Here is a 24,073-nt window from a genome sequence, read left to right on the forward strand (position 1 = left end):
TGAGGGGTGACCTTATAGAGGTTTACAAAATTATGAGGGGCATGGATAGGATAAATAGACAAAGTCTTTTCCCTGGGGTTGGGGAGTCCAGAACTAGAGGGCATAGGTTTAGGGTGAGAGGGGAACGATATAAAAGAGACCTAAGGGGCAACTTTTTCACGCAGAGGGTGGTACGTGTATGGAATGAGCTGCCAGAGGATGTGGTGGAGGCTGGTACAATTGCAACATTTAAGAGGCATTTGGAAGGTTATATGAATAGGGAGGGTTTTGAGGGATATTGGCCGGGTGCTGGCAGATGGTACTAGATTGGATTGGGATATCTGGTCAGCATGGATAGGTTGGACTGAAGGGTCTGTTTCCATGCTGTACATCTCTATGACTCTATGACTCTATGATTAGATAGGATGGACAGTGAGAACCTTTTTTTCAGATGGTGATGGCTAGCCGGAGGTGACATAGCTCTAAATTGATGGGTGATAGATGTAGGACAGATGTCAGAGTAGTTTCTTTACTCAGAGAGTAGTAAGGGAGTGGAAAACCCTGCCTGCAACAGTAGTAGACTCACCAACTTAAAGGGCATTTAAATGGCCAATGGATAAACATATGGATGATAATGGAATAGTGTAGGTTAGATGGGCTTCAGATTGGTTTCCCAGGTTGGCGCAACATTGAGGGCCCAAGGGCGTGTACTGCGCTGTAATATTCTATGTTCTATATCACTCCTGTGAGATCTTGTTATAAGCAAATTAGCTGCTGCCTTTTCTACATTATACTAGTAAATACACTTTTTTTAAAAAGCTGTTCAGCCATGAAAGGTGCTACTGAAATTCGCGTTTTAAAAGAATGTGGTTCAGTCTGTAATATATGAAACTTTCATTGTGTCAACGTAGACGCTTAGTACAGACAACTGAATCACCTCTGTTTTAGAAAAAAATGGTTTGCTGAAGTATTATGACTAGATTTAAAAAGACAGACACAAAATAAACGACACAAAATTTCTTTTTTGTCCTACTACTCATTTTTTAAGATTCAGTGTCTGTGCGTTGAGACAAGGAGGATTAGTGCCGCAGTTATTACCGATGTGTGTATCGGCTAACACAACTAGTCCATTAAATTTAAATTAATTCAGATGCAAAAATACTATACCACGTAAGTGGATGAGGGACAATTAATTGAACATGGGAAGTAACTGGATTAAAACAACAGATGAAGTTATGGGGTTAAACAAAGTTGTGGAGAAACAGTATTGAAAAAGAATGCAGAATAAATTGCATTGTTTTAAACACCGAGTAATTACAGGCAAATTAATTCATTAAGTAGATTAAAAGTGCTAAAATGTTGGTCGGAGTATTGAACTAATACATGAAATTTAATTGAAAGAAAGTTTATTGGTACCTTCTATCCTGTGTACAAATTAGCTATTCAGGACACAATAAGGCACTATTTAAATATTTGCTTTTTCTGTAAGTTTGTTCGGAATTTTATTGTAACATGATTACTCACTCAGCCACTCGGGTAAATAGTGATGGGGGAGGGTTGTTGGCCAAGACACAGGCTGGATCCCTGATCTTCGAACAACTTCATGTAACAAAACCTAGGGGTGTTGTTTTAACAGAACCTCCAAAAATACAGTTCCAATGTAGGGCTTGCGGAGCCCCGGATTCCCTGGACTGAGCCTACAGACACCTGCTTAGAAATAAAATATGTTTTAAAAACTCTGAACTATTACTGTAATAAAAATAAGCCACTGGGGGTAATTGAGCCATCATAAACCCGCCTGTGAGGGGGGTAATTGGGAGAACAGGTTCAATTTACAAGGGGTAATCATCTAAACGGTAAAAACTAAGTCGACAGTGAAGCAGAATGAATTACACTACGCTAATAATTCGACTGAAAGGAGAAGCTTGCGGGTGGAACCAGGGGACTTCACAGCACCGCGTCTCCAGGATCAGAGCTGCTGACCGCCACATATTCTCCCGGACTCCCATTTCCCAGCTCAGTCATTCGTGGGCTCCAATCCAGAATGTACTTAATATCGGAAATAATAAAACTCTTACGAGCTTTGATGAGATCATCTGCATTTCAGGCGCCCAAGACCATCCCCGTCCTTTGTAGGCGGATGCCAAACGTTTCATAGCCTCGTCCTGCGGATGTCCAACATTATTGATTTCCCTTGTCACAACTCCAATGGAATATTGCTGCCCTGCCCTCTCTCCGCCCCCTCTGTAGCACTCCTCCTGCCCCCCGCTGCACATTCAGAGTTAGTGCAGAAGTTATCAGCCGCACATGTAGTAAAAAGCAGTTTAACCGCGCACAGAACCAGCGTGAGAAACGTCTAAGACACAGGAAATCAGCAGTGCTCTAGTCTTCATAGAAAATTCCAGGAGTTAAAGCATGACTTTTGAAAATATAGTTTGAAATTTATAGCTGGTCAGCTCCTTATAATTGTACAAACCGTTAGTGTACATAATGTATTAAACTGTTGAGGTGCCCAGAGCTGCTTTTCAGGAAGACAGACCGCTCCCACACTCCGGGATCCCTTAGCTGGCAGGAGAGGACCATTTTACACCCCCAGATTTTAGCAGATTACCACATTGCACCGCAGAGTGAAAGTTTATAGCACCGAGACTGGGACGGCTGCCATTGACCAATGGTTTTTATAAACAGTTCGGAATGGCAGTTCTGCCGAACACTTCCTTTGCCCTTTATTTGAAGGGTTACAGTATCTGTCACTTTCTCACTGCTTGACACACACATATCACTATCTCCTCGACATTGGACTGAGGAAAGGCGACGAATGGAGTTCCGCAAGAGGCGGACCTGCACACGTCACATGTGTCCTCAGGGTCTTAAAGGTCCTGTAAGCCAGATCATTATAGAGTTCAAATACCTTAACTCTGTTCCTGAATTACTTCTAAGACAAAAAAAATAAAACTCTGCTCCTGCTAATGGTGTTTATCATCAAGAGTGACTCCGTGCACCCTGTTGATCGAACTGGCCGTGTCCTGGAGGACAGATCTACCAGCCTGTGCCAGCGAAATAGAGTGAGATAATCAACAAGAGGGAAAAGGGACTTGATCTGACCTCATCAATTGATAGATGCTATGCAGCCCTTGTGAAGACAAAATCCTTAACGCACATTGAGGTTACCCTCCATCAGGTTGTGTGGCAGTACTACTCTACTCAATGGGCAGTATTAAGAATAGTTCTACCAATTCAAACTGAACATCCAAGCGGCATTTTAGATAATCAGCACATCAAAATTGTACTCCAGCACAATTTAATATCTCAGTGGCCCAGTACATACCACATCGAACTATTAATACCAAGCCAGGGAAACAACTTTTGTTCAATGAAGGCATATCAGGAGCAATAGCAGGAATAGCTAATCGAAGAGCCAGCTTGGTGAAGCTAAAACACAAGACAACATGCATGATAAATCATCGAAGAAGCTTGTTAAACATTCCCATAACCAATGGTTCAGATAAAGCTTCTAATGTCCTGAGCCATGCTGCCTAATTTGTGATTGAGGTGTGTAAGAGGGATCTAATTAGAAAGGACAGGACATTTAGAAAGGCCATTTTTCTCTTAGCGTTTAGGTCAACTGGCAGTAGATTTAAACTAATTTGTAGAAGAATTAGAGGGGCATTGACGAGATTTCATTTTACTCAGATATTGGAAAGACCAAGAATTCATCCATTAACTATTTGGATATTTGTTTGAAATGCCACAACCTGTGGAGCTACAGCGTAGGTGGACTTAGGCTGGCCTTCTGTTTTCTAGCTGGTACAGGCATGATGGATTGAATACCCTCCTTCTGTAAATGTTTTCTGTATTTTAAATTATAAGATGCACTGCAACAAATTTCCTAGGTTCCTATAACAGTCTGGTATGAAGGGTTGAGTTGGAGGGTTGAATTGAATTGAATTGAATTGAATTTATTGTCATGTGTACCAAGGCAGAGTGAAAAGCTTTGTCTTGCGAGCAATACAGGCAGATCACGTAGGTAAATAGCATGGATAAGTAAATAATAGGTAAACAGCAGCAAAAACCAAAACACAGGTACAGGCAAATGCTAACACTTTGTGAGTCCATTCACTATTCTAACAACAGTAGGGTAGAGACTGTGTCAAAACCGGCTGGTGCATGTATTCAGGCTTCTGTACCTTCTCCCTGATGGTAGAGGTTGTAGAAAAGCATTGCCAGTTGGGATGGATCGTGGAGAATGCTGGTGGCCTTCCTTGACAGCGGGCCTGGTAGATGGATTCTACAGATGGGAGGTTGGCCTTTGTGATTGTCTGGGCCAAGTTCACCACTCTCTGTAACCGTCTCCGATCTTGAATGGTACAGTTGCCATACCAGGTTGTGATACATCCAGACAGAATGCTCTCGATGGCATACCTATAAAAGTTGGCAAGGGTATTTGCCGTCATGCCAAATTTCCTCAGCTGCCTGAGGAAGAAGAGACATTGTTGGGCCTTTGTAACCAGTGCATCCACATGAAGAGTCCAAGAAAGTTTGTTGCTGATGACCACTCCCAGGAACTTGACACTCTCCACTTGTTCCACCTCTGTGCTGTTAATGTGTAGGAGGGCATGAGTAACATGCCTTCATAAGTCAATGATGAGTTCCTTGGTTTTGCCGGCATTGAGAGCTAGGTTGTTCTCAAGTGCACCATTTTTCCAGGTCTGCTGTCTGTTTCGTTGCCATTTGAGATTTGACCGACTATGGTGGTGTCATCAGCGAACTTGTAAACAGAATTAGTCATGGGTATACAGTGAATACAGTAGGAGTCTAAGTATGCACCTCTAGGGGCTCCAGTGTTGAATATTAGTGAGGATGAAATACTGTCCCCAATCTTCACTAATTGTGGCTTGTGGTGAGGAAACTGAGAGTCCAGTTTCAGAGAGTGTGGCTTAGTCTGAGATCACTGAGTTTAGTAATCAGTCTCCAGGAGGTAATAGTGTTGAAGGCTGAACTGTAGTTAATGAATAGGATTCTTACGTAGCTGTTCTTGGTGTCAAGATGTTCTAGGAAGGAGTTGCACTATATTAATTAAGAGGCTGCTGGAGTCTAAGATCTTTTCAACGTAACTGTGTATGCAACATTCTAAGAAAAAATGTACACTTAGACTTACAAATTGACACTGTTTTATATCTCTTCACAGTATCTCCATCATCATGTGATCTCTCACATCACTACTGACATAGTTTACAATTTACATATTTAAAAATTAACCTTTTCTTCTACATTCCCCCTTCCCCAATCCCAAGTTCATACAATACTTACATGCTCCTACCAACAGCACTTTCCAAAGCCATGACCTCAACCTCATGGGAGAACAAGAGCGGCAGGCTTATGGGAACTCCACCTTCAAATTCCACTTCAAGTCACACACCATGTAACCTATAAATAAATTGCCATTATTTCATCTGGGTAAAAAACCTGGACTCCCTCCCTAACAGTATTGTGGTGTACCTACACAATGTGGACTGCTGTGGTTTAAATAGCAGTTCATCATTGTGTTCTCAAGGGCAATTAAGGATGGGGAAATTAATGCCATATTTACTTGGAATATCCACATTGCAGGAACAAAAAGAAAATAGTACACAGTGGAGAGCCTCAGCAAACAGAAACAGCTTTAGGCAGATGTAACAACTAATCCCAGTTCTTTCCTCTTAGCCTGTAGCTCTGCAAGTTTTCACTATCTTAGTTTCTCAGCCAGTTCCCTTTTCAAAGTTATTATTGAATTTGCTTCCACTGCCCTCTCAGACAGTAAGTTCCAGATCATAATAATTTACTGAGTAACTTTTTTTACTCAGGTCATCTCTGGTTCTTCTGCCAATGATCTTAAATCTGTATCTTTTGGTTTCAAAATGTCACTTGGGAACGTGTGCTAATTGTAATTATCTTATATTGCATTAACCAAGTCGGCATTTGGTACTGTAGAGCTCCTATTACTAGTCTAGTAATCCGGATGTCTAGACTAATGATCTGGAGACACACACTTAAAACCCAGCATGGCAACTGAAATTTAAAAATTAATATTTGTAATGGTGACTTTGAAATACTGAATTGTTGTGAAAATTCATCGTCGATGAAAGTCCTCTCGAATCGGAAATCTGTCACCGTTACCCAATGTGGCCTACGTCCAAATCCAGATGAACAGCAACATGGTTGGCTCTTAACTTTCCTCTGAAGTAATCTAGCAAACCACTCCATAGTATTCAAGAAATTGATTCACCAGTACTTTCTGAAATACAATGAGAGATTGTCAATAAACTGTGAGCAAACCAGCAGCACCCACATTTTGATATTTCAACATTGTAAGCCTGTTTTGCTTGTCACGCAAATTATTGTCCATCTTTAATTTACCTTAAATCCATTTATTGTCTTTGATCAATATAATTTGAGAGACTCAATAAAAAAAAGTTGATTCCATAATCAACCATTTAAAATTGACAATTCCAGGTTTTTATCATCCTTTAAACAAAACAACAGGGTTGTTGTTGTGGTGATTTTAACTTCCCCAGTATTGGCTTGGACTCCTTTACTGCCAAGGTTTACATGGGACAGACTTTGTTAGGTGCAACCTGAAGGATTTCTTGAAACAATCTGTGGACAGTCCAACTAGGGAAGGGGCCATACTAGACCTTGTACTGGGGATGAGCCTGGCCAGATGATCAATGGCCCCATGGGAAAGTTTTAAGATGGTTATCAATAAGAATAATATTGTTCCTTAAGTGAAAGTGCTACACAGGGTGCAGGCTAATTACAACAGTATTAGGCAGAAACTGAAGAAGTTAGATTGGGGCAACTGTTTTGTGGGTAAATCCACATCTGACATGTGGGAGTTGATCAGAGTTCAGAACCAGCATTTTCCTGTCAGGATGAAAGATAAGGATGGCAAGATTCAGGAACCGTATTGAAAGTTTTGGTCAAAAAGAAAAAGGAAGCATTTGTAAGGTTTAGGAAACTGAAATCAAACAAGCTGGCATGGTAGCTCAGTGGTCAGCACTGCTGCCTCACAGCTCTAGGGCCCTGGATCTATTCCACCCACGGACAGACCATTCTCTCCATGTCTGTGTAAGTTTCATTCCACAGTCCAAAGATGTACAGGTTAGGTGGATTGGCCATGCTAAATTGCCCATAGTGTCCAGGGATGTATAGGTTAGGTGGATTAGCTACAGAAATTACAGGGATAGGGTGTGTCTGGGGGATCGTCTTCAGAGGGTTGGTGTGGACTCGATGAGCCAAATGGCCTGCTTCCACACTGTAGGGACTCTATGATGACCTCAGGGCTTTGAAAAATATAAAGGAACAGGAAAGAAATTAAACAAGGAATTAGGAGGGTTAAAAGGGGAAATGAAATGTCCTTGACTTGTAGGATTAAGAAGACTCCGGAGGTGCTGTCCACATACATTAGGAGCAAGAGGGTAGCTAGGGAAACTAAGTCTACTCAAGGACAAAGGAAGACAATTATACGTGGAGCCAGAGGAAGTGGGTGAGTTCCTAAATGAAAATTCCACATTGGCATTCACCAAGGAGAGGAAATGGATGATGGTAAGATTAGGGAGGAGTATGTTGGTTTGGGGCATATTGATATTAAGAAGGAACGGGTGTTGAGTGTCTTGAAAGGTAGATAAGTCTCCAAGGCCTGATTTAATGTATCCCAGGATACTGAGGGAGGCAGGTAGGAGATTGCTGATGTTTTGACGGAAATCTTTGTATCCTCTTTAGGCACAGGCAAGGTCCCAAAAGACTGGAGAATAGACAAAGTTGACCCTTTGTTAAAGAAGGGCAACAAGGATAACTCAGGACATTATAGACCTTACACCAGTGGTTGGGAAATTATTGGAGAACATTTTTAGTGACAAGATTTACTCACATTTGGAAAATAATACTTATTAGGGATAATCAGCGTGACTTTATGTAGGGAAAATCTTGTCTCACAAATTTGATTGAGTTTTTGAGGAAGTGACAAAGATGATTGATGAGGGCAATGGATGTTGCCAATATGAACTTTATCAGAGCATTTGACAAGGTCCTGCATGGTAGGCTTGTCCAGAAGATTAAGTCACATTGGAGCCATGGTGAGTTGGTAAGCTGGATACAAAATTGGCTAGAAGACATAGGGTAGTTGTGGAGGGATGTTTTTCTCAGCGGAGGTCTGTGACCAGTAGTGTTCTGCAATGATCAGTACTGTGACCTCTGTTATTTGTAATATTTATAAAGGATTTGGTTGAAAATGTTGGTGGTCTGATTAGTAAGTTTGCACATGACACAAAAATTGGTGGAGTTGTGAAAAGCGAGCAAAGTTATCAAAGGATACAGCAGGATATAGATTAGTTAGAAAGTTGGGCAGAGAAATGGCAGATGGGGTTTAATCCAGATGAGTGTGAGGTGATTCATTTTATGAAGTCAAATGCAAGGGGCAAGTATACAATAAATGCAGCATTAATATGCAGAGGGATCTTTAATTACAAGCCCATATCTCCTTGAAAGTGACAACATAAGTTGGTAAGGTAGTAAAGAAGGCATTTGGCATGCTTGGAGATAGTGATATCTTTGCCTTCATTGGTTGGGACATTAAGCATAAAAGTTAGCAAGCCAGTGTTGGAGGCCAAGTGCGATGAAAAAAGTATATAAAAATATGAGAGGCATGAATAGGATTGATAGTTGGAATCTTTTTCCTTGGGTGGAAGTATCAAACACTAGGGACATAAGTTTAGGGAGAAAGTTTGAAGGAGATTCATAATGCAAGGGTTTTACACAGAGGCTGGTAAGGGCCTGGAGTGCTTTGCTAGGGGAGGTGGTAGAAGCAGACACAATAGCAATGTTTAAGAGACACTTAGATAGATAGGGAATTGGCAGGGAATAGATGGATATGGACCATGTGCAGGCAGATGGGAATAGTTTAGAATGGCATCATTACAGGTGCACAGACATGGTAGACCGAGGGCCTGCTCTTGTGCTGCACTGTTCTTTAGATTAGATTAGATTAGATTACTTACAGTGTGGAAACAGGCCCTTCGGCCCAACAAGTCCACACCGACCCGCCGAAGCGCAACCCACCCATACCCCTACATTTACCCCTTTAACCTAACACTATGGGCAATTTAGCATGGCCAATTCACCTGACCCGCATATCTTTGGGCTGTGGGAGGAAACCGGAGCACCCGGAGGAAACCCACGCAGACACGGGGAGAATGTGCAAACTCCACACAGTCAGTCGCCTGAGTCGGGAATTGAACCCGGGTCTCTGGCGCTGTGAGGCAGCAGTGTTCTATATTTATGTGACAAAGTGATTCCTGATTTCTTAATCTCTTGATCTGGATTTTCCAGAAGAAGAAACAGTATCTCTCTAATTAAATTCTTTCATCACTCCAAATACCTCAATTATAGAGTCGTAGATAATGTATCAACCTGTTAAACTCAAAGCAGCTTAAGCCAGTTTTATTCAACTTGACTTTAAGTTCTATTTTTCATCTGCTGAATTTGCATTGTACCTATTTCAAGGCCAATACATCCTTCTGGAGGTGTGTGCCCAAAATGGAACACAATTATTCCATCTGGGCTTTAACTGGAACTTTTTTTTAAAACTGGAACATAAAATTCCCATTTTCATTCTGATATCCTTCAGATTAAAGGCAAGATTCATGAGCAGTTTGATTGGTTTTGCATCCATTCTTTGAAGTGATATTTAAACTAAATAAATTATTGTTTTTCCTGACCAGTCTGCATATAAAGACAGTGTAATAAAGTTGTAATGAAAGATGAGGAGATGGCTTCTTAGAAAGACACCTTTCAAACGTATGACCACTACAAACCAACAGGATAATTGCATCGAAATACCACCACCTGCAAGTTCCAATCCAAGTCACTCACCATCCTGATCTGGAAATACATTTCCATTCCTTTAATGTCAAAAGGAACATCAAAATCCTGGAACTCCTTCCCTAATGAATAGTGGATCTACCTATACCAAATGGATTGCAGTGGTTCAAGAAGGTTACCCACCACCCCTTCTCAGAGACTACTAGGGTTCACACACAAATGCTGTTCAGACAGCGACATCCATTTTCCATGAATGAATTCAAAGAAAGAAAGGGCTAAAAATAATTGAAAATGCAATATTAGAATAGTCGGATGTATTTAAAGTTGATAGATCAGATGGGATGCACTTAACAATACTGAGGGAAATAAGGGTGGAAACTGCAAATGCATTCGCCGTCATTTTCCAATCCTCTTTAGATTCAGAGGTGATGGCAGATGACTGAAGAATTGCAAATGTTAACACCCTTGTTCAGAAAAGGATATAAGGATAAACTCAACAACTACAGATCAGGCAATTTAACTTTGGTAGTGGGAAAGATATTAGCAACTATAATCTGAAGCAAGGTTAACAATCATCTGGGCAAATGTGGAATAATTAAGGAAAATGAGCACAGATTTGTTAAAGGCAGGCCATGTTTTAACTAACTTGATAAGGTATGATACTGTAAATAGACTCCCAAAAATATTTTATAAAGTACCACATATTTTGCTTGTTAGCAATGTTGTATCCCAGACAATATAAGGAACTTAGATATGAAGTTGGCTGACTGGAGGTTGTTTTTCAGAGTAGAGCATGGTATATAGTTGGGATCCCTTTAAGTCAGTATTAGATCCACAGCCCAATAATTTCTTAATAAATATTAATAATCTGCACTTGAGTTTATTGGTATTATTTCAAAAGATGATGTAGGAATCAGAACTGTGAGGAGAATAATATCATGTATCAAGAGGACATAGACATATAACATTTAATGCAGATAAATATGAAATGATGCAATTTTGTTCAGAAGAATGAGCAGAGACAAAATAAAGAGCATAATTGTTAAAGGAGTGCCAAAACAAGGGCACCTGAGAGTGCATAAAGGTGACAGGAGAAATTGGGAAAGCAAGACTATAGGATTCTGGGCAATATAATTTAGTGATATAATGTACAAAACTAAGGATGTCATAGTGAATCTTTATAAAGACTGGTTCAGCCTCAGCTGCTCTGTACATCACAATTTAGGAAGAATATGAAAGCTATTGAGAGATTGCTGAAAAGATTTATGATAATGCTTCTAAGGATGACGGACTTCAATTATATGGATAGTTGGAGAATTTGGGCTTGCTCTTCTGAAATATGAAAATGTTGAGAGAAATTTGATAGTGATTGTTGAAAATGATGACATTGAATAGATAGAGAGAAATTGTTCCTTTTGGCAGAAATTAAAATATCAGAGGATATGGATTTACATTGGTTGACAAAAGAAGTTGAAGTAACATGAAGCAATTTTTCTTTTAACACTGAATGGTTAAGATCTGGGATGCTTTGCCTGAGGTTGGTGGAGGTAGACTTAGTTGTAGTTTTCAAAAGGGAATTTGAGATGTGCCCAAAGGAAAACAAATATCAGGGCTACAAGAAATGGGCAGACTAGCTGAATTTACTCTAGCATGATGGGTAAAATGGCCTCCTCTAAGCTGTAGCCATTCTATGATTCTATGAGGATCATTGGAATTTGAGACAACCTATTGATTTTGAAAAATAATTGGACACAGCTTAGACAAAAAGAGCCAAGGGAGTGGTTAATCACGCCAATGACAGGTGGACAAGATGGACATGCTGACGTACCAAGTTAGGTAGCAAAACAAGAAAATATGTACAGGAAATGAAATTAATGAATTAAGGAAGTGAGCAAAACTGTGGTATTTACATTTGAATGTAGAAAAGTGGATAAGAAAGATAGGTCAAAATATGTCACTGGTCTAGTAATTCAGAAGCTGAGAGTAATTTTCAGGCTACATGGCTTCAAATATCGCTATCAGAATTGAAAGATAGCCTTAGTAATGATCACCATAAATCTGTCATTAATTGTGATAAAATCCCATCTGGTTCACTAATGTTCTTTCAGAAAAAAAAGTCTTAAATGGTCTGATCTATACGTGAGTTCAGATCAGCAACAATATGGTTGGCTTATAACTGTTCCCCACAATCATCTCGCCAGCCATCTGTTCAAGGGCAATTAGGAATGGACAACAAATGCTGTTTTTATTAATAATGTTAGTGTTCAATGAAAGAATAAAGAAAAAAAAAGTTAACAGTTGTTAGAAACTACAATGTGAACAGAGATGTAGGAGTCCATGGACAGAAATTACCAAAAGGTGAAATAGACAATTAACAAAACATAAAAAATCTAATAGACAACTGGCCTTTATCCCAAGGACTTTGGAGTACCAAGAGATGGAAGTAATGTTACAGATATATAGGACTTTTGTAGACCCAATTTGGAGAAACTGTACATTGGGAAGAATACATTTTCCTTTGAGGGGGTGTAGATTCATCAGTTATATTAAAAAAAAGTTAACTGATGAAGATGAGCAACTATTCCCTTGAGTTTTGAGGATCAACTAGTGATATAACTGAAGCATTTTAGATTACTATAGGATTTTGGAGTAAACAGATTTTAAAAAATCCTCTGGAGGAGGTGTCCAGAACAAGGAAGCATAACCTTAATTTTAAAGTCAAGCATTTCAGAGGTGATTTCAGAAAGATTTCTTTAAACAAAGAGTAGTCAAAACCTATAACTCAATTTGAGCACCGGGTCATATCAACTGAAAATTTCAAAACTGAGATTAATTAATTTTGTTGGGTAATAGTAGTAAAGGTTATGGAACTCATGTGACTAGATTGAGTTAGGATCCTGATGTCCTGAATTCACATTGAATGGTGGAACAGACTTGATGGCTGAATGACCAACCTTCACAAATTTCTCTGGTTTAGTGACTGTGTTGAAAGGGGGCCATACAGAAAATGTTAAAACAATGCTAATATTTTCAGGACTAAATGTAAAAAATGTTGGAAGTATGGGAGCACCTGTGCAAAGAGAAATGGAGTTTCAAATGTTTCAAATCCAGTAACTCTTCATTGGAAGTTCAAAAGTTCCAAATTTCTAAAAATGCATTAATTTTATTCCCAGTAATTTTGTTCCCACTATTAAATTGTACTTATATGCCTGACCAATATTTCCCACAGCTTAAAGGCACCATTCATGTCGCTCCACTTTCACTAAATGTTTTGCGCTATTTTCCATTTAAAAAGTATAATTCAGTTGCCTTAATCCCTTGCTTGAGTAAAGCCATGGAATGTGATGGTGTCTCCAGATCAATACTTAAAATCCCAGTATGCATCTATTCCCTCTGAGGAAATTACACCCATTGATTCCAGAACAATGCTTATTTATGATAAACAAGATGAGAGAATGATGCATTATATCAAATATAGCAACATTTGTCTGAGGTAAGGCAAGGTTAGTTAAGAAAATTAAAAATAAACTGTCACGACAAACATTCCCAGGATAAGAGATTCAGGGTGAGCTTGCCAATTGGATACATAATTGGCTTAATGGCTGGAGACAGAGAGTAATAGTCGAGGGTTGCCTTTTGGACTGGAGTCCTGTGACCAGCAGTGTTCCACAGGGATCAGTTCTGGGTCCTCTTCGTTTGTTGTTTATATAAATGATTTGGATGAGAATATAGCTGGCATGGTTTGTAAGTTTGCAAATGCCAAGATTGGAAACATTGTAGACAGTGAAGAAGGTTTTATAAGATTACAAAGAGATCTTGATCAAATGGATCAATGGACTGAAAATTGGCAGATGGAGTTCAAACTGCATAAATGTGAGGTATTGCATTTTGGTACAACAAAAAAGGGTAGGGCTTATACAATTAATGGTAGGTCCTTGGGTAGATTTGTAAAACAGAGGGACCTAGGGGTGCAGGTACATAATTTTTGAAGTTTGCATCACATATAGGCAGGGTGGTTAAAAAGGCATTTGGCATGCTTGGCTTCATTGCTCTGTCCTTAGAGTATAGGAGTTGGGAAGTCAGGTTGAGGTTCTACAGGACATTGGTGAGGCCTCTTCTGGAATACTGTGCCCCGTTCTGTCACCCAGTTAAAGAGGAAGGATATTATCAATTTGGAGAGAGTTCAGAAGAGATTTACCAGTGGGTATGGAAGATGATTTATAAAGAAAGGCGGGTAGACTGAGATTTTTTTTCACTGGGATTTTTTTTCACTTGAGTGTCAGAGGGTGAGAGGTGACCTGATAGAAGTTTATAAAACAATGAGGTATCGATAGAGTTAATAGTAGATGTCTTTTCACTAGGATGAGGGATTTCAAGATTAAGGGCCACATTTTTAAGGTGAGAGGAGAGAGATTTTAAAAAGGCATGAGAGGCAAATTTATTTACAGAGGGTAAAACTTCCTGAAATGAACTTCCTGAGGAAGTGATGGGTAGGAGTACAATTACAATGTTTAAAGTACATTTGGATAGATACATGAATAGGAAAGGTTTGGAGGAATATGGGCCAGGAGCAGGCAGGTGGGACTAGTTTAGTTTGAGATTATATTCGGCTTGGACTGGTTGGACCGAAGGGTCTGTTTCTGTGCTGTATGACTCTATGACTCTAAGTACAGCACATTAAATAATCCCATTAAACATTCCTAGAAACCCTCCTCCACAATGTTCTATACAGCACAGCAGAGACAGCACTGGTTAGATATAAAGAATATTTAACTGTGCAAATTATGAGCACAGGTCACCTTGTTCCACCATCCAATAAGATCATGGCTAATCTAATTGTGGACTCAACTCCATAGAGTAACACTCCTTCAGGTCGTACCATCAAACACTCCCACGGCTAGTACAACACTGATTAGATATAGAGTAAAGCGCTATCTGCACCAGCAGTATTAAACAAATGATCTGCCGCCCACCTCGCTTAGAGGCTGACTGGCTGATGAGTAAAGTTCCTGGCTGCTGCGGAATAGAGTACCCCAGCTTGTCTTCTGTCCTGAAATGCCATCACTCTCTTTGTCCCAGAGCTTTGTTCTGCTGTTAAACAAGTTGGTCAGGAAAATGAAATTGAGAAAAAGTCAAGGGACAGAAATCCTGCTATGCCCTTGTAAAGGAGCAAAGTAGAATGGTTGAAAGAAAGGAAAGAGCTGAGAGAAAGATGAACAGCTGGTGAGTGAGTGCACTGAGATAGGAAAATGAATTCATTATCTGAGACCAAACTCAGGTCTATACACTGAGAGATTATATCCAGTGATTGCTAACACTGAAAGGCCATATTCAGCAATAATTGATGCTCATCAACAAAATCTAGAAATCACCAACAGCATGAGATCAAATCCAAGAATCACTTTAGAATTGCACACTTTGGCTTATTTTGCTTTTCCTTATTCTTCACATTTTTCTGCTTTATATTTAATCTCTTATCTTGTCAATTCTATTCCTATCTATAACCTATTGCAATTTACTGCAATCAAAGTTCACAATGCTTTCAAGAATTGTGTCATCTGCAGAATTTTAAATTTTGCCCTGTCCATCCAAGTTTAGATCAGTAAAATATATCAAGAAAAAGGAAGACCTAATCCTTGTCCTAATACCAACTCCTATAGAATACATTTGGATTTCTTTTAATGTTAGCTGCTAGTCTCTTCTCATAATCATTTTTTGTCTCTCATTTCTCCTTTTCCACTTCCCTTTTTAACTTCCTATATTTCGCCGGAATTTTAGATGTATTTTCTATCATAATCGCCTCTGTTTCTGCTTCATTTTATTTTCTTCCCTTATGGAAAGATCACACTTTGGGTGTCTTGCAAGGGAATGTACCTTGACTGTACCCAAATCATCTCCTTTTTAAACAGATCCTGTTGTTCCATTTTGCTTGCCAATCTTTGAAAACAATTTTCTTGGAACAGATCCATTTCTACCCCTTTGAAATTGGTTAACTCCAAATTAATTATATTTACTCCAGATTGTTTCTTGCCCTTTTCTGTAGCTAATATAGACATTATGATACAATGATCTATGTTCCTCAATTTTCCATGACTAATGTATTATCTGGTAGTGCCTCATTTTTCACTGGGTAAGAGATATATGGATCAAAAAATTTTTTCTGACTACAAATATTAGAAATTATTCCCCCTTCTCTGCTCTTTACACTGTTACTATTTCAGTCTATATTGAGGTAATTAAAATCCTATATTATAGCTATATCGGTTCCACTCCTCTGTAATTTCTCATCAAAATTTGCTCCTCTGTCTTTCCCACTAATTTGTGGCATATAGAATATGCTTAATTGTGTTATGAGACCTCAATTGTTACTCACTTCAAGCCAAATAGACCCTGTTATTGACTCTCCCCACCCTACTGCCACCTCAGACACCCTTACTATCTAACTCTAATATTCTCTTCAATTAATATCGCCAACTGTCCTCCTTTCTTTCCTTCTATAACTTTACTGAAGACTTTGTATCCATGAATATTCAAGGTCCATTCTTGCCCCTTTTTGATCCAGCTCTCTGTTATCAGTACAATATCATATTCTCATGTGACTATTTGCACCTTCAGCTCACCAAACTTACTTGTGTCTTTATACACAAGCATAATACATACAATTTAGACCTCTAAATTATATACAAAAAATACAATGTATTCTGTCTTACCCTCACCCCACTTAACACCTTTTTGTTTTTTTATACCTTACTTAACACCCTAACATTTCTTAACAACTTCTCTTAATTTTTTGTGCACCTTATTTTCTTTTTAAAATGTTACCTGCTGATTCTGATTCCCCCCTTCCAAATTCATTTCAACAGTCCGCACCACACTGAATTAGTCTATGAAGATGTTGGCCCTAGTCTTGTTCAGAGGTAACTTGGGTGGTCTGTATAAGCTCCATCTCTGGAAGAAATGGTCCTAATGTTCCAATAATCCTCCCTCTTGCATCATCCCCTAGCCATACATTCATTGGCTTTATCCTTCCATTTCTATACTCACTAGCACATGGCAGTAGATGTAACCTGGAGTTTTCTAGCTTTCAGATCCTGCTTGTGAGTTTCATTACTAGATCCTTAAAATTGTCTGCAGGATGTCATACCTCTTTTTACTTTACATTATTGAGACTGATCATGATTATTGCTTGCTCACTCTCCATCCTCAGAGTGCTCTACAGCCGCTCAGTGACCTCGACACTGGCAACATGCTGGAGTCATGTCTGCGGCCTTGGAAATGCTTTTCTGTCCTCTAACTATGGGAAACTCTATCATTATTGCTTTTGCAGTCTCCTCCTTCTGGTTGTACAGCTGAGCTAGCTGAATGGTGCTTGTACAGTGCCATGGACTTGGCTCTAGTTGCACTATAAAATATTGGATGAAGAGTGAGATACACTCAGGTAACTCTTGCACTGTCTGCCTTGTTTTCTTTCATGATTTGACAGAAACCCATTCCTCCTCTGCCTCACACTGTTAAACTATGGGCTAACCACCTTCAGAAAATTGTTATTCTCGGAAGTCTTGACTTCACAGATGCATTGCAGTGATGCCAACTGCTGTTAAAGCTCCTTTACATGGATCTCAAGTTGCACCAGTTGACAATGCTTCCTGCATAAGATATTGTCTAGGGCGTGCAATGCATCACGTGCAAAGTAAACACATTCTACTGAAATCCTCACAGAAATGACAAAAATCTATACGTATTAGTCCTGCTTGTCACCCTCCACACTCCTCTCTCTCCAGGTGCCTGCAGCTGGAAATAACAGTTTTGGTTCAACTCTCATGGTGGCAAAGAGAAGACATTCATTGATGAGGTAAGTGGGGTTGGCGCATTGGAATATGTATCATGGCTAGTAGACCTGACAAAACTGCGCCTGGAGCTGGTAGAAACCAGGTGTGAAGATCTAAGGACCAGAAATGTATGGGTTAAGTGGCCATAAGTGGGCAGTCTTGGAGCAGGGAGGTTATAACACTGGCATTCTAGGTGTCGTGAACGTGGTGGGTCGAGAGCAGGAGGAGCGGGTTTGTGGGTCTGAGAGTATGCGGGAGGTGTATGTCGGCCTGGTTGTCTGGGAACTGAGGAAATGCAGGTTTGAGAGCCAGGGGAATGGAAGTCTGATCCAATGGACTGGCAGCAGGTGATTTTGGTGTTTGGGAACCAGGGGTGGAGGAATGGGGACAGTATAGGGTTTGGAAGCTGGATGTAAGTGCATTTAGAGGTTGGGAGCTGGGCAAGTGAAAATTTGAGGATTTGGAGCCAGTACGGAGGGTATGCATGTGTAAGTTTGAGAGTCAGGAGTGTTAAGTTAGAGCTTTAGGATATGGAACCCAAAACGTCGATTCTCCTGTTCCCTGGATGCTGCCTGATCTGCTGCGCTTTTCCAGCAACACATTTTCAGCTCTGATCTCCAGCATCTGCAGACCTCACTTTCTCCAGTGAGTGGATATTGCTAAGCAAGTGCTGCTGGATGGAACTGATCACAACACCTTCCGTCACCGTACTGATGAACAAGAGTAGACTGATTGGCCAGTAATTTTGACCAGGTTGGATTTATCCTGCTTCAAGTAGACAGGACATGCCCAAGCACCTTTCCACATCATCAGGTTGATGTCAGTGTTCAGGCCATACTGGGACTGTCTGGCTTCAGGCTGCAGCAAATCCTGAAGCACAACTCTCTGGTAGGATTGTTGAAATGTTGTTAGGGTACATAGCATGTGCAGTATTCAGTGCCTTCAGACATCTCTTGATATCATAACAAGCGAATCAAATTGAATGAAGACTGGCGGGAATGATGGTGGCGATATCAGAGGAGAACAAAATCTAAGCCAACCTCTAAATTAGTTGCAACCAATGTTTTTAGACACTTTAGGTGGGTTTGATTGGGAAAGCCATCCAATTACTATTATCACATGTAATGCTGTGACCAGCTGAAGAGGGTGAACCAGCTCCTCGCTTTTCAACCTCATTGAGTGGTCGCAACAAAACATCTTAGTACACAGCTATCTGTTTTCCTGGTTAAAATGAAATTAAATAAAACTGAAATCTGCAGACGCCACAAATAGAAATAAACAGAAGCTGCTGGAGAAACTCTGGCAGCATCTGTGGAGAGAAAACATTTTGACCGAGTTTCTTCAGAGAGGGAGTCATAAGTCACACAACACAAATTGTTAACTCTGCTATCTCTCCACAGCTGCTGCCAGGGCTGCTGAGTTGCTTTTTGTTTATTTGCAAAGAAGTTAACTGATTTCACTCGAGAAACAATAAAGAATGAATTAAAAGCTTTACTTGAGTGAAAGACAGAGCATTATTACTTCCTGCTAGCTGTGAGAAAAATAATAAATATGCAAAGTCAAGCATATAGCCCTTGCAGATATCATTTCAGTTCTCAGTGTTGTGATAGTTCCTCACAATAACTATTGTGTCACTGGGTGCATTATAATTTTTTCTTGTGAGACCGACAGAGCAAGAAAGAGAGAGAGAGAGAGAGTGAGAACGAGGCAGACACAAGGACCAGTTTCAGTTTTGCTGTCCAGAGGAGAGGGAGTTGGTTAGTTTAGTTGTCATTTGATAATGTGTTAATTTTAGTTCAGCTGTCTCTTGTTTAATGCACACTAGTTTCCTGAAATTTGGCCACTGATAATTCCTGTTGTCATTTTAAGCCAATATTTTGATCCCTTTGTAAAACCATTCCAATCTTTGAAAATCCAAGGTATTAAATTGGACAATGGAATTCAAAAATTAAGAGTCCATATTTTAAATCATTGTAGCAGTGGTTAACATTGCTGCCTCACAGTGCCAGGGACCCAGGTTCTATTCCAGCCTTGGGTCTGTATGGAATTTATGTGTTCTTCTCATATCTGAGTGGGTTTCCATCGAGTGCTCTGGTTTCCTCCCACAGTCCAAAGATGTGCAGATTAAGTGGATTGACCATGCTAAATTGCCCTGTGGTGTCCAGTGACATGCAGGCTGGGTTGATTAACCATAGTAAATACAGGGTTACAGAGATAGTGGGGCGAGAGGGAATGGGTCTGGGTGGGATGCTTTCCAGAAGGTTGGTGCAGACCCAATGGACCAAATGGCCTCTTTCTGCACTGTAGGGATTCTATGATTCATGACACTGATGATTAAAAAAAGGGTGATAGTCGCCAGATACCAGCCATCACATTCCCAAATTAACACATTCTACTGAAATCCTCACAGAAATGACAAAAATCTATACGTATTAGTCCTGCTTGTCACCCTCCACACTCCTCTCTCTCCAGGTGCCTGCAGCTGGAAATAACAGTTTTGGTTCAACTCTCATGGTGGCAAAGAGAAGACATTCATTGATGAGGTAAGTGGGGTTGGCGCATTGGAATATGTATCATGGCTAGTAGACCTGACAAAACTGCGCCTGGAGCTGGTAGAAACCAGGTGTGAAGATCTAAGGACCAGAAATGTATGGGTTAAGTGGCCATAAGTGGGCAGTCTTGGAGCAGGGAGGTTATAACACTGGCATTCTAGGTGTCGTGAACGTGGTGGGTCGAGAGCAGGAGGAGCGGGTTTGTGGGTCTGAGAGTATGCGGGAGGTGTATGTCGGCCTGGTTGTCTGGGAACTGAGGAAATGCAGGTTTGAGAGCCAGGGGAATGGAAGTCTGATCCAATGGACTGGCAGCAGGTGATTTTGGTGTTTGGGAACCAGGGGTGGAGGAATGGGGACAGTATAGGGTTTGGAAGCTGGATGTAAGTGCATTTAGAGGTTGGGAGCTGGGCAAGTGAAAATTTGAGGATTTGGAGCCAGTACTGTCTTGTCTGGTGACTGGAGTTCGGAGGGTATGCATGTGTAAGTTTGAGAGTCAGGAGTGTTAAGTTAGAGCTTTAGGATATGGAACCCGAAACGTCGATTCTCCTGTTCCCTGGATGCTGCCTGATCTGCTGCGCTTTTCCAGCAACACATTTTCAGCTCTGATCTCCAGCATCTCCAGACCTCACTTTCTCCTTTAGGATATGGAAGCTAAGAGAGTTTGGCTTTGGCAATCTGAGGGTTTGGGAGCTATGAACGTATAGGTTTTGGCTTTTGTAAGCCAGCATGGTGCAGGTTCAAAGTTCAGTAGACAAGGAGGCTGTAGGCTTGGAGTCCTGCAAGCGAAGAGGGTGCAGTTCTAGGGATTCATGGAATCATAGAATCCCTACATTGTGGAAGCAGACCATTCAACCCATCAAATCCACACTGACCCTCTGATGAGCACCCCACCAGACAGCCCCTCATCCCCGTAACCATGCATTTCCCATGGCTAATCCACCTAGACTGCACAGGACCTGGACACTATGGGCAATTTAGCATGGCCAATCCACCTAACCTGCATCTTTGGACTGTGGGAGAAAACTGTAGCACTGCAAGGAAACTCACACAGACACGGGAAGAACCGTGCAAACTCCACACAGTCACCCAAGGGTGCAATCAAATCCAGGTCCCACTGTGAGGCAGCAGTACTAACCACTGAACCAGTGTGCCACCCAGAAAGCCAAGAACATGCATATTTGGGATTTGGGGTTTTGGGAGCTGGAGGAGTGCAGGTTTTGGGAGCTGGGAAAGTAGGGTTTGGAAGCTGGTAGCTGTGAAGATGCAATTCTGGAGGTTTGGGAGCAAAGATGGTGTGGGGAAATGTGAGTTTATGGAATCAGGAGGTTCAGGTTTGGGGGTTAAGGAGATGGGAGTTTGCAGATTTGTACATTTAAGAGCTGGAAGGATGCAAATTTTGGCGTTTGTGAGTAGGCATACAGTAGGTTGGGGTTTGGTAGCCAGGAGGGTATAGAATTGGGAGTGTTCAGAAGTCCAGAAGGTAGGAAAAGTGTAGAATTGGCGATGTGGGAGCTGAGAGGGTGTAGGTTTGGGGCTCTGGGTGCCAGTAGGGTGAGAGTTTGGGAATCTGGGAACCAGAAGAATGTAGGATTGGATATTTGGAAACTGGGAAGATATAAAGTTATGAGCAAGGAGGTTGCGATTTTGTGGGTTTAGGAGCTGGGAAAGTGTGGAGTGGTGCTTGGGACGTGAACGGGTGAATGTTTTGGGATTCGGGTGGCGGGAGGGTGTGGATTTTTGGTTTGGGGAGGCAGGGGGTGTGGGTCTGGGGTTTGGGAGCTGCGAGGGTGCCGGATCTGGGGTTCGAGAGCCGGGAGGGTATGGGTCTGGTGTTTTGGCATTGGGAGGATATGGGTTTCGGTATATGGGAGGAGGGAGGGTGCAGGTTTGGGTGTTTGGGAGGCGGGAGGGTGTGGGTCTGGGTTTTCGTGGTGGGAGGGTATGGGTTTCGGTGTTTGGGAGCCGGGAGGGTGCGGGTTAAGCAGCTGGTGGCTTTGGCGGGAGGGGCAGGCGGAGGGCGGGGGTAGGATGTCAATCAGGAGCGGGGCGCCGACCCGGGATTTGGCCTCTCTCCGGGACACGGATATTTAACCTGGAGCCGGAGGCTCTGCATCAGTGCAGCAGCAACAGGAGGCAAGAGGCAGAGATAAGGCGGCCCCCGGATCAGCACCGGGATCATCCCAGGATCAACCTGGCATCAACACCGGGATCATTCCAGGATCAGCACCGGGGTCAACCCGGCATCAACACCGGGATTAACCCGGGATCAATCCAGGATCAGCACTGGGATCAATCCGGGATCCTCGCCGGGATCAGCGCTAACAACCTCGGTGCCGGTGGAGCTGGGACCGGACGAGCCCCTGTGTCCGGAGTGGAGCCCAGGAAGCGGGCCGGCCTGGGCCGGAGCCGCCGCGCTCTCTCCCGGGCTCCGGGCCGCCTCTCACCCCGGCTCCTGTCATCCCGTCTAGACAGTTTGTGGCGGTGAGTCCTGGCGTTGCCATGGCGACAGGCAGCAAGCCGACGTGAATTTTGGGGTAAAGAAGCTGGAAAAAGGCTGCTTTCTGGTGCTTCTCACTTTCCGGAGGTGGATCGGTGGAAAAAGGCGAGGAGGGAAAAGGAGGCGAGAGAGTGAAAGTGAGAGAGTGAGGGAGAGGCTGCGAGAGACAGCAGCTTAATCCGGCAGCAAAGTTAAACCTCAGCACGTCCTGTACGTGCCCGTCATTCAAAGCCCAGTGTGTTCTATTAAAAGTATCAGTCTGCTCGCTTTGCTGCCTATTTATAAACCTCTGGGCTCGCCGAACTGGCCCGTTTAAAACATGGAGCTGCCACAGTATATGCTAAGCTGCTTCTGCATGCTGCTACTGCAGCACGGACTCTGCCAGCCTTATCTGCACCTCCGGCCCGTCCCCAGTGACAGTTTGCCCGTGGTGGACATTATCGAACACCCGGACCCAGACAACGATCCCAAGGACAACGATCTGGACGAACGGGCTTTGCGGAAGAAGCTCGGCAGCCACTTCGATCCCAACTTCATGTCCATCACTCTGCCCCAACTGGACGACTCTCCGTCCCGGGACCCGAACTCCAGGTTCAAACCCTTGGGCGCCATGCCCAACGACATCAAGAGGTTGGATTTGTCCGAGACCCCTTATGGGAGGAAAATGAAGTTGGGTAAAAAGGCCAGAAGGAAGTTCCAGCAATGGCTTTGGTCCTACACATACTGTCCGGTGATGTACACATGGAAGGACCTGGGAGGCCGCTTCTGGCCTCGGTTTGTTAAAGAAGGCAACTGTTACAACGAGAGGTCCTGTTCATTCCCCGAAGGGATGCTGTGTAAACCTGTCAAATCCATTAGCAAGACTTTCTTAAGGTGGTATTGCCAAGGATGGTCAAAACCCAAGTACTGCACGTGGATACCTGTCCAATATCCAGTCATTTCCGAGTGCAAGTGTTCCTGTTAAAGGGAGAAATGTTCTCATGCAGACTGGGTGAATCCTATATACAGATGGTCTATAGTATAACAGCGCCCTATAGTGAAATCTATTTTTATATATCGCATTCTAAAGAAGCGCCAGCTTTGTATCTATATAACACAATGAGAGTTGCAGAAAATCATGGACTTTTTTGCGGGGGGGAGGTGGGTGAGGGTGGGGTGGGGAGAACTAACGGACCATAATGATGTTCCACTCAGAGGAAAGGGCTATTCGCAATCCACACTGCGGGCCCTGACCGCTGACTTTGAGAACTAGCAGCAGCTCCGAACAACTCTAGCCTGGGTTTCCATTCACTGAATCCTAATAACTGCCTTTAATGCCATGTGCCTAGTTTTTTTTTTGTAAAATAATAATAATTATT

General features: G+C 42.0%; 1 protein-coding gene and 1 long non-coding RNA gene across 2 annotated transcripts in view; one reads left to right on the plus strand and one right to left on the minus strand.

The window, feature by feature from the left end:
• LOC122560389 overlaps positions 1-2,167 on the minus strand; it is a 27,233-nt gene extending 25,066 nt beyond the window's left edge. Inside the window, exon 1 of the long non-coding RNA XR_006314730.1 lies at positions 2,058-2,167. This is a non-coding gene — a long non-coding RNA (uncharacterized LOC122560389). The remainder of the gene's footprint in view (positions 1-2,057) is intronic.
• A 20,054-nt stretch (positions 2,168-22,221) lies between these two features.
• Positions 22,222-24,060, plus strand: nog2 (noggin 2). The gene has a single exon (XM_043711557.1). The coding sequence runs from the start codon at positions 23,035-23,037 to the stop codon at positions 23,677-23,679; it is 645 nt and encodes a 214-aa protein (XP_043567492.1). The 5' UTR covers positions 22,222-23,034; the 3' UTR covers positions 23,680-24,060.
• Positions 24,061-24,073: the final 13 nt, after the last annotated feature.

This window comes from Chiloscyllium plagiosum, chromosome 21 (assembly GCF_004010195.1).
Source record: "Chiloscyllium plagiosum isolate BGI_BamShark_2017 chromosome 21, ASM401019v2, whole genome shotgun sequence".
NCBI lineage: Eukaryota > Metazoa > Chordata > Chondrichthyes > Orectolobiformes > Hemiscylliidae > Chiloscyllium > Chiloscyllium plagiosum.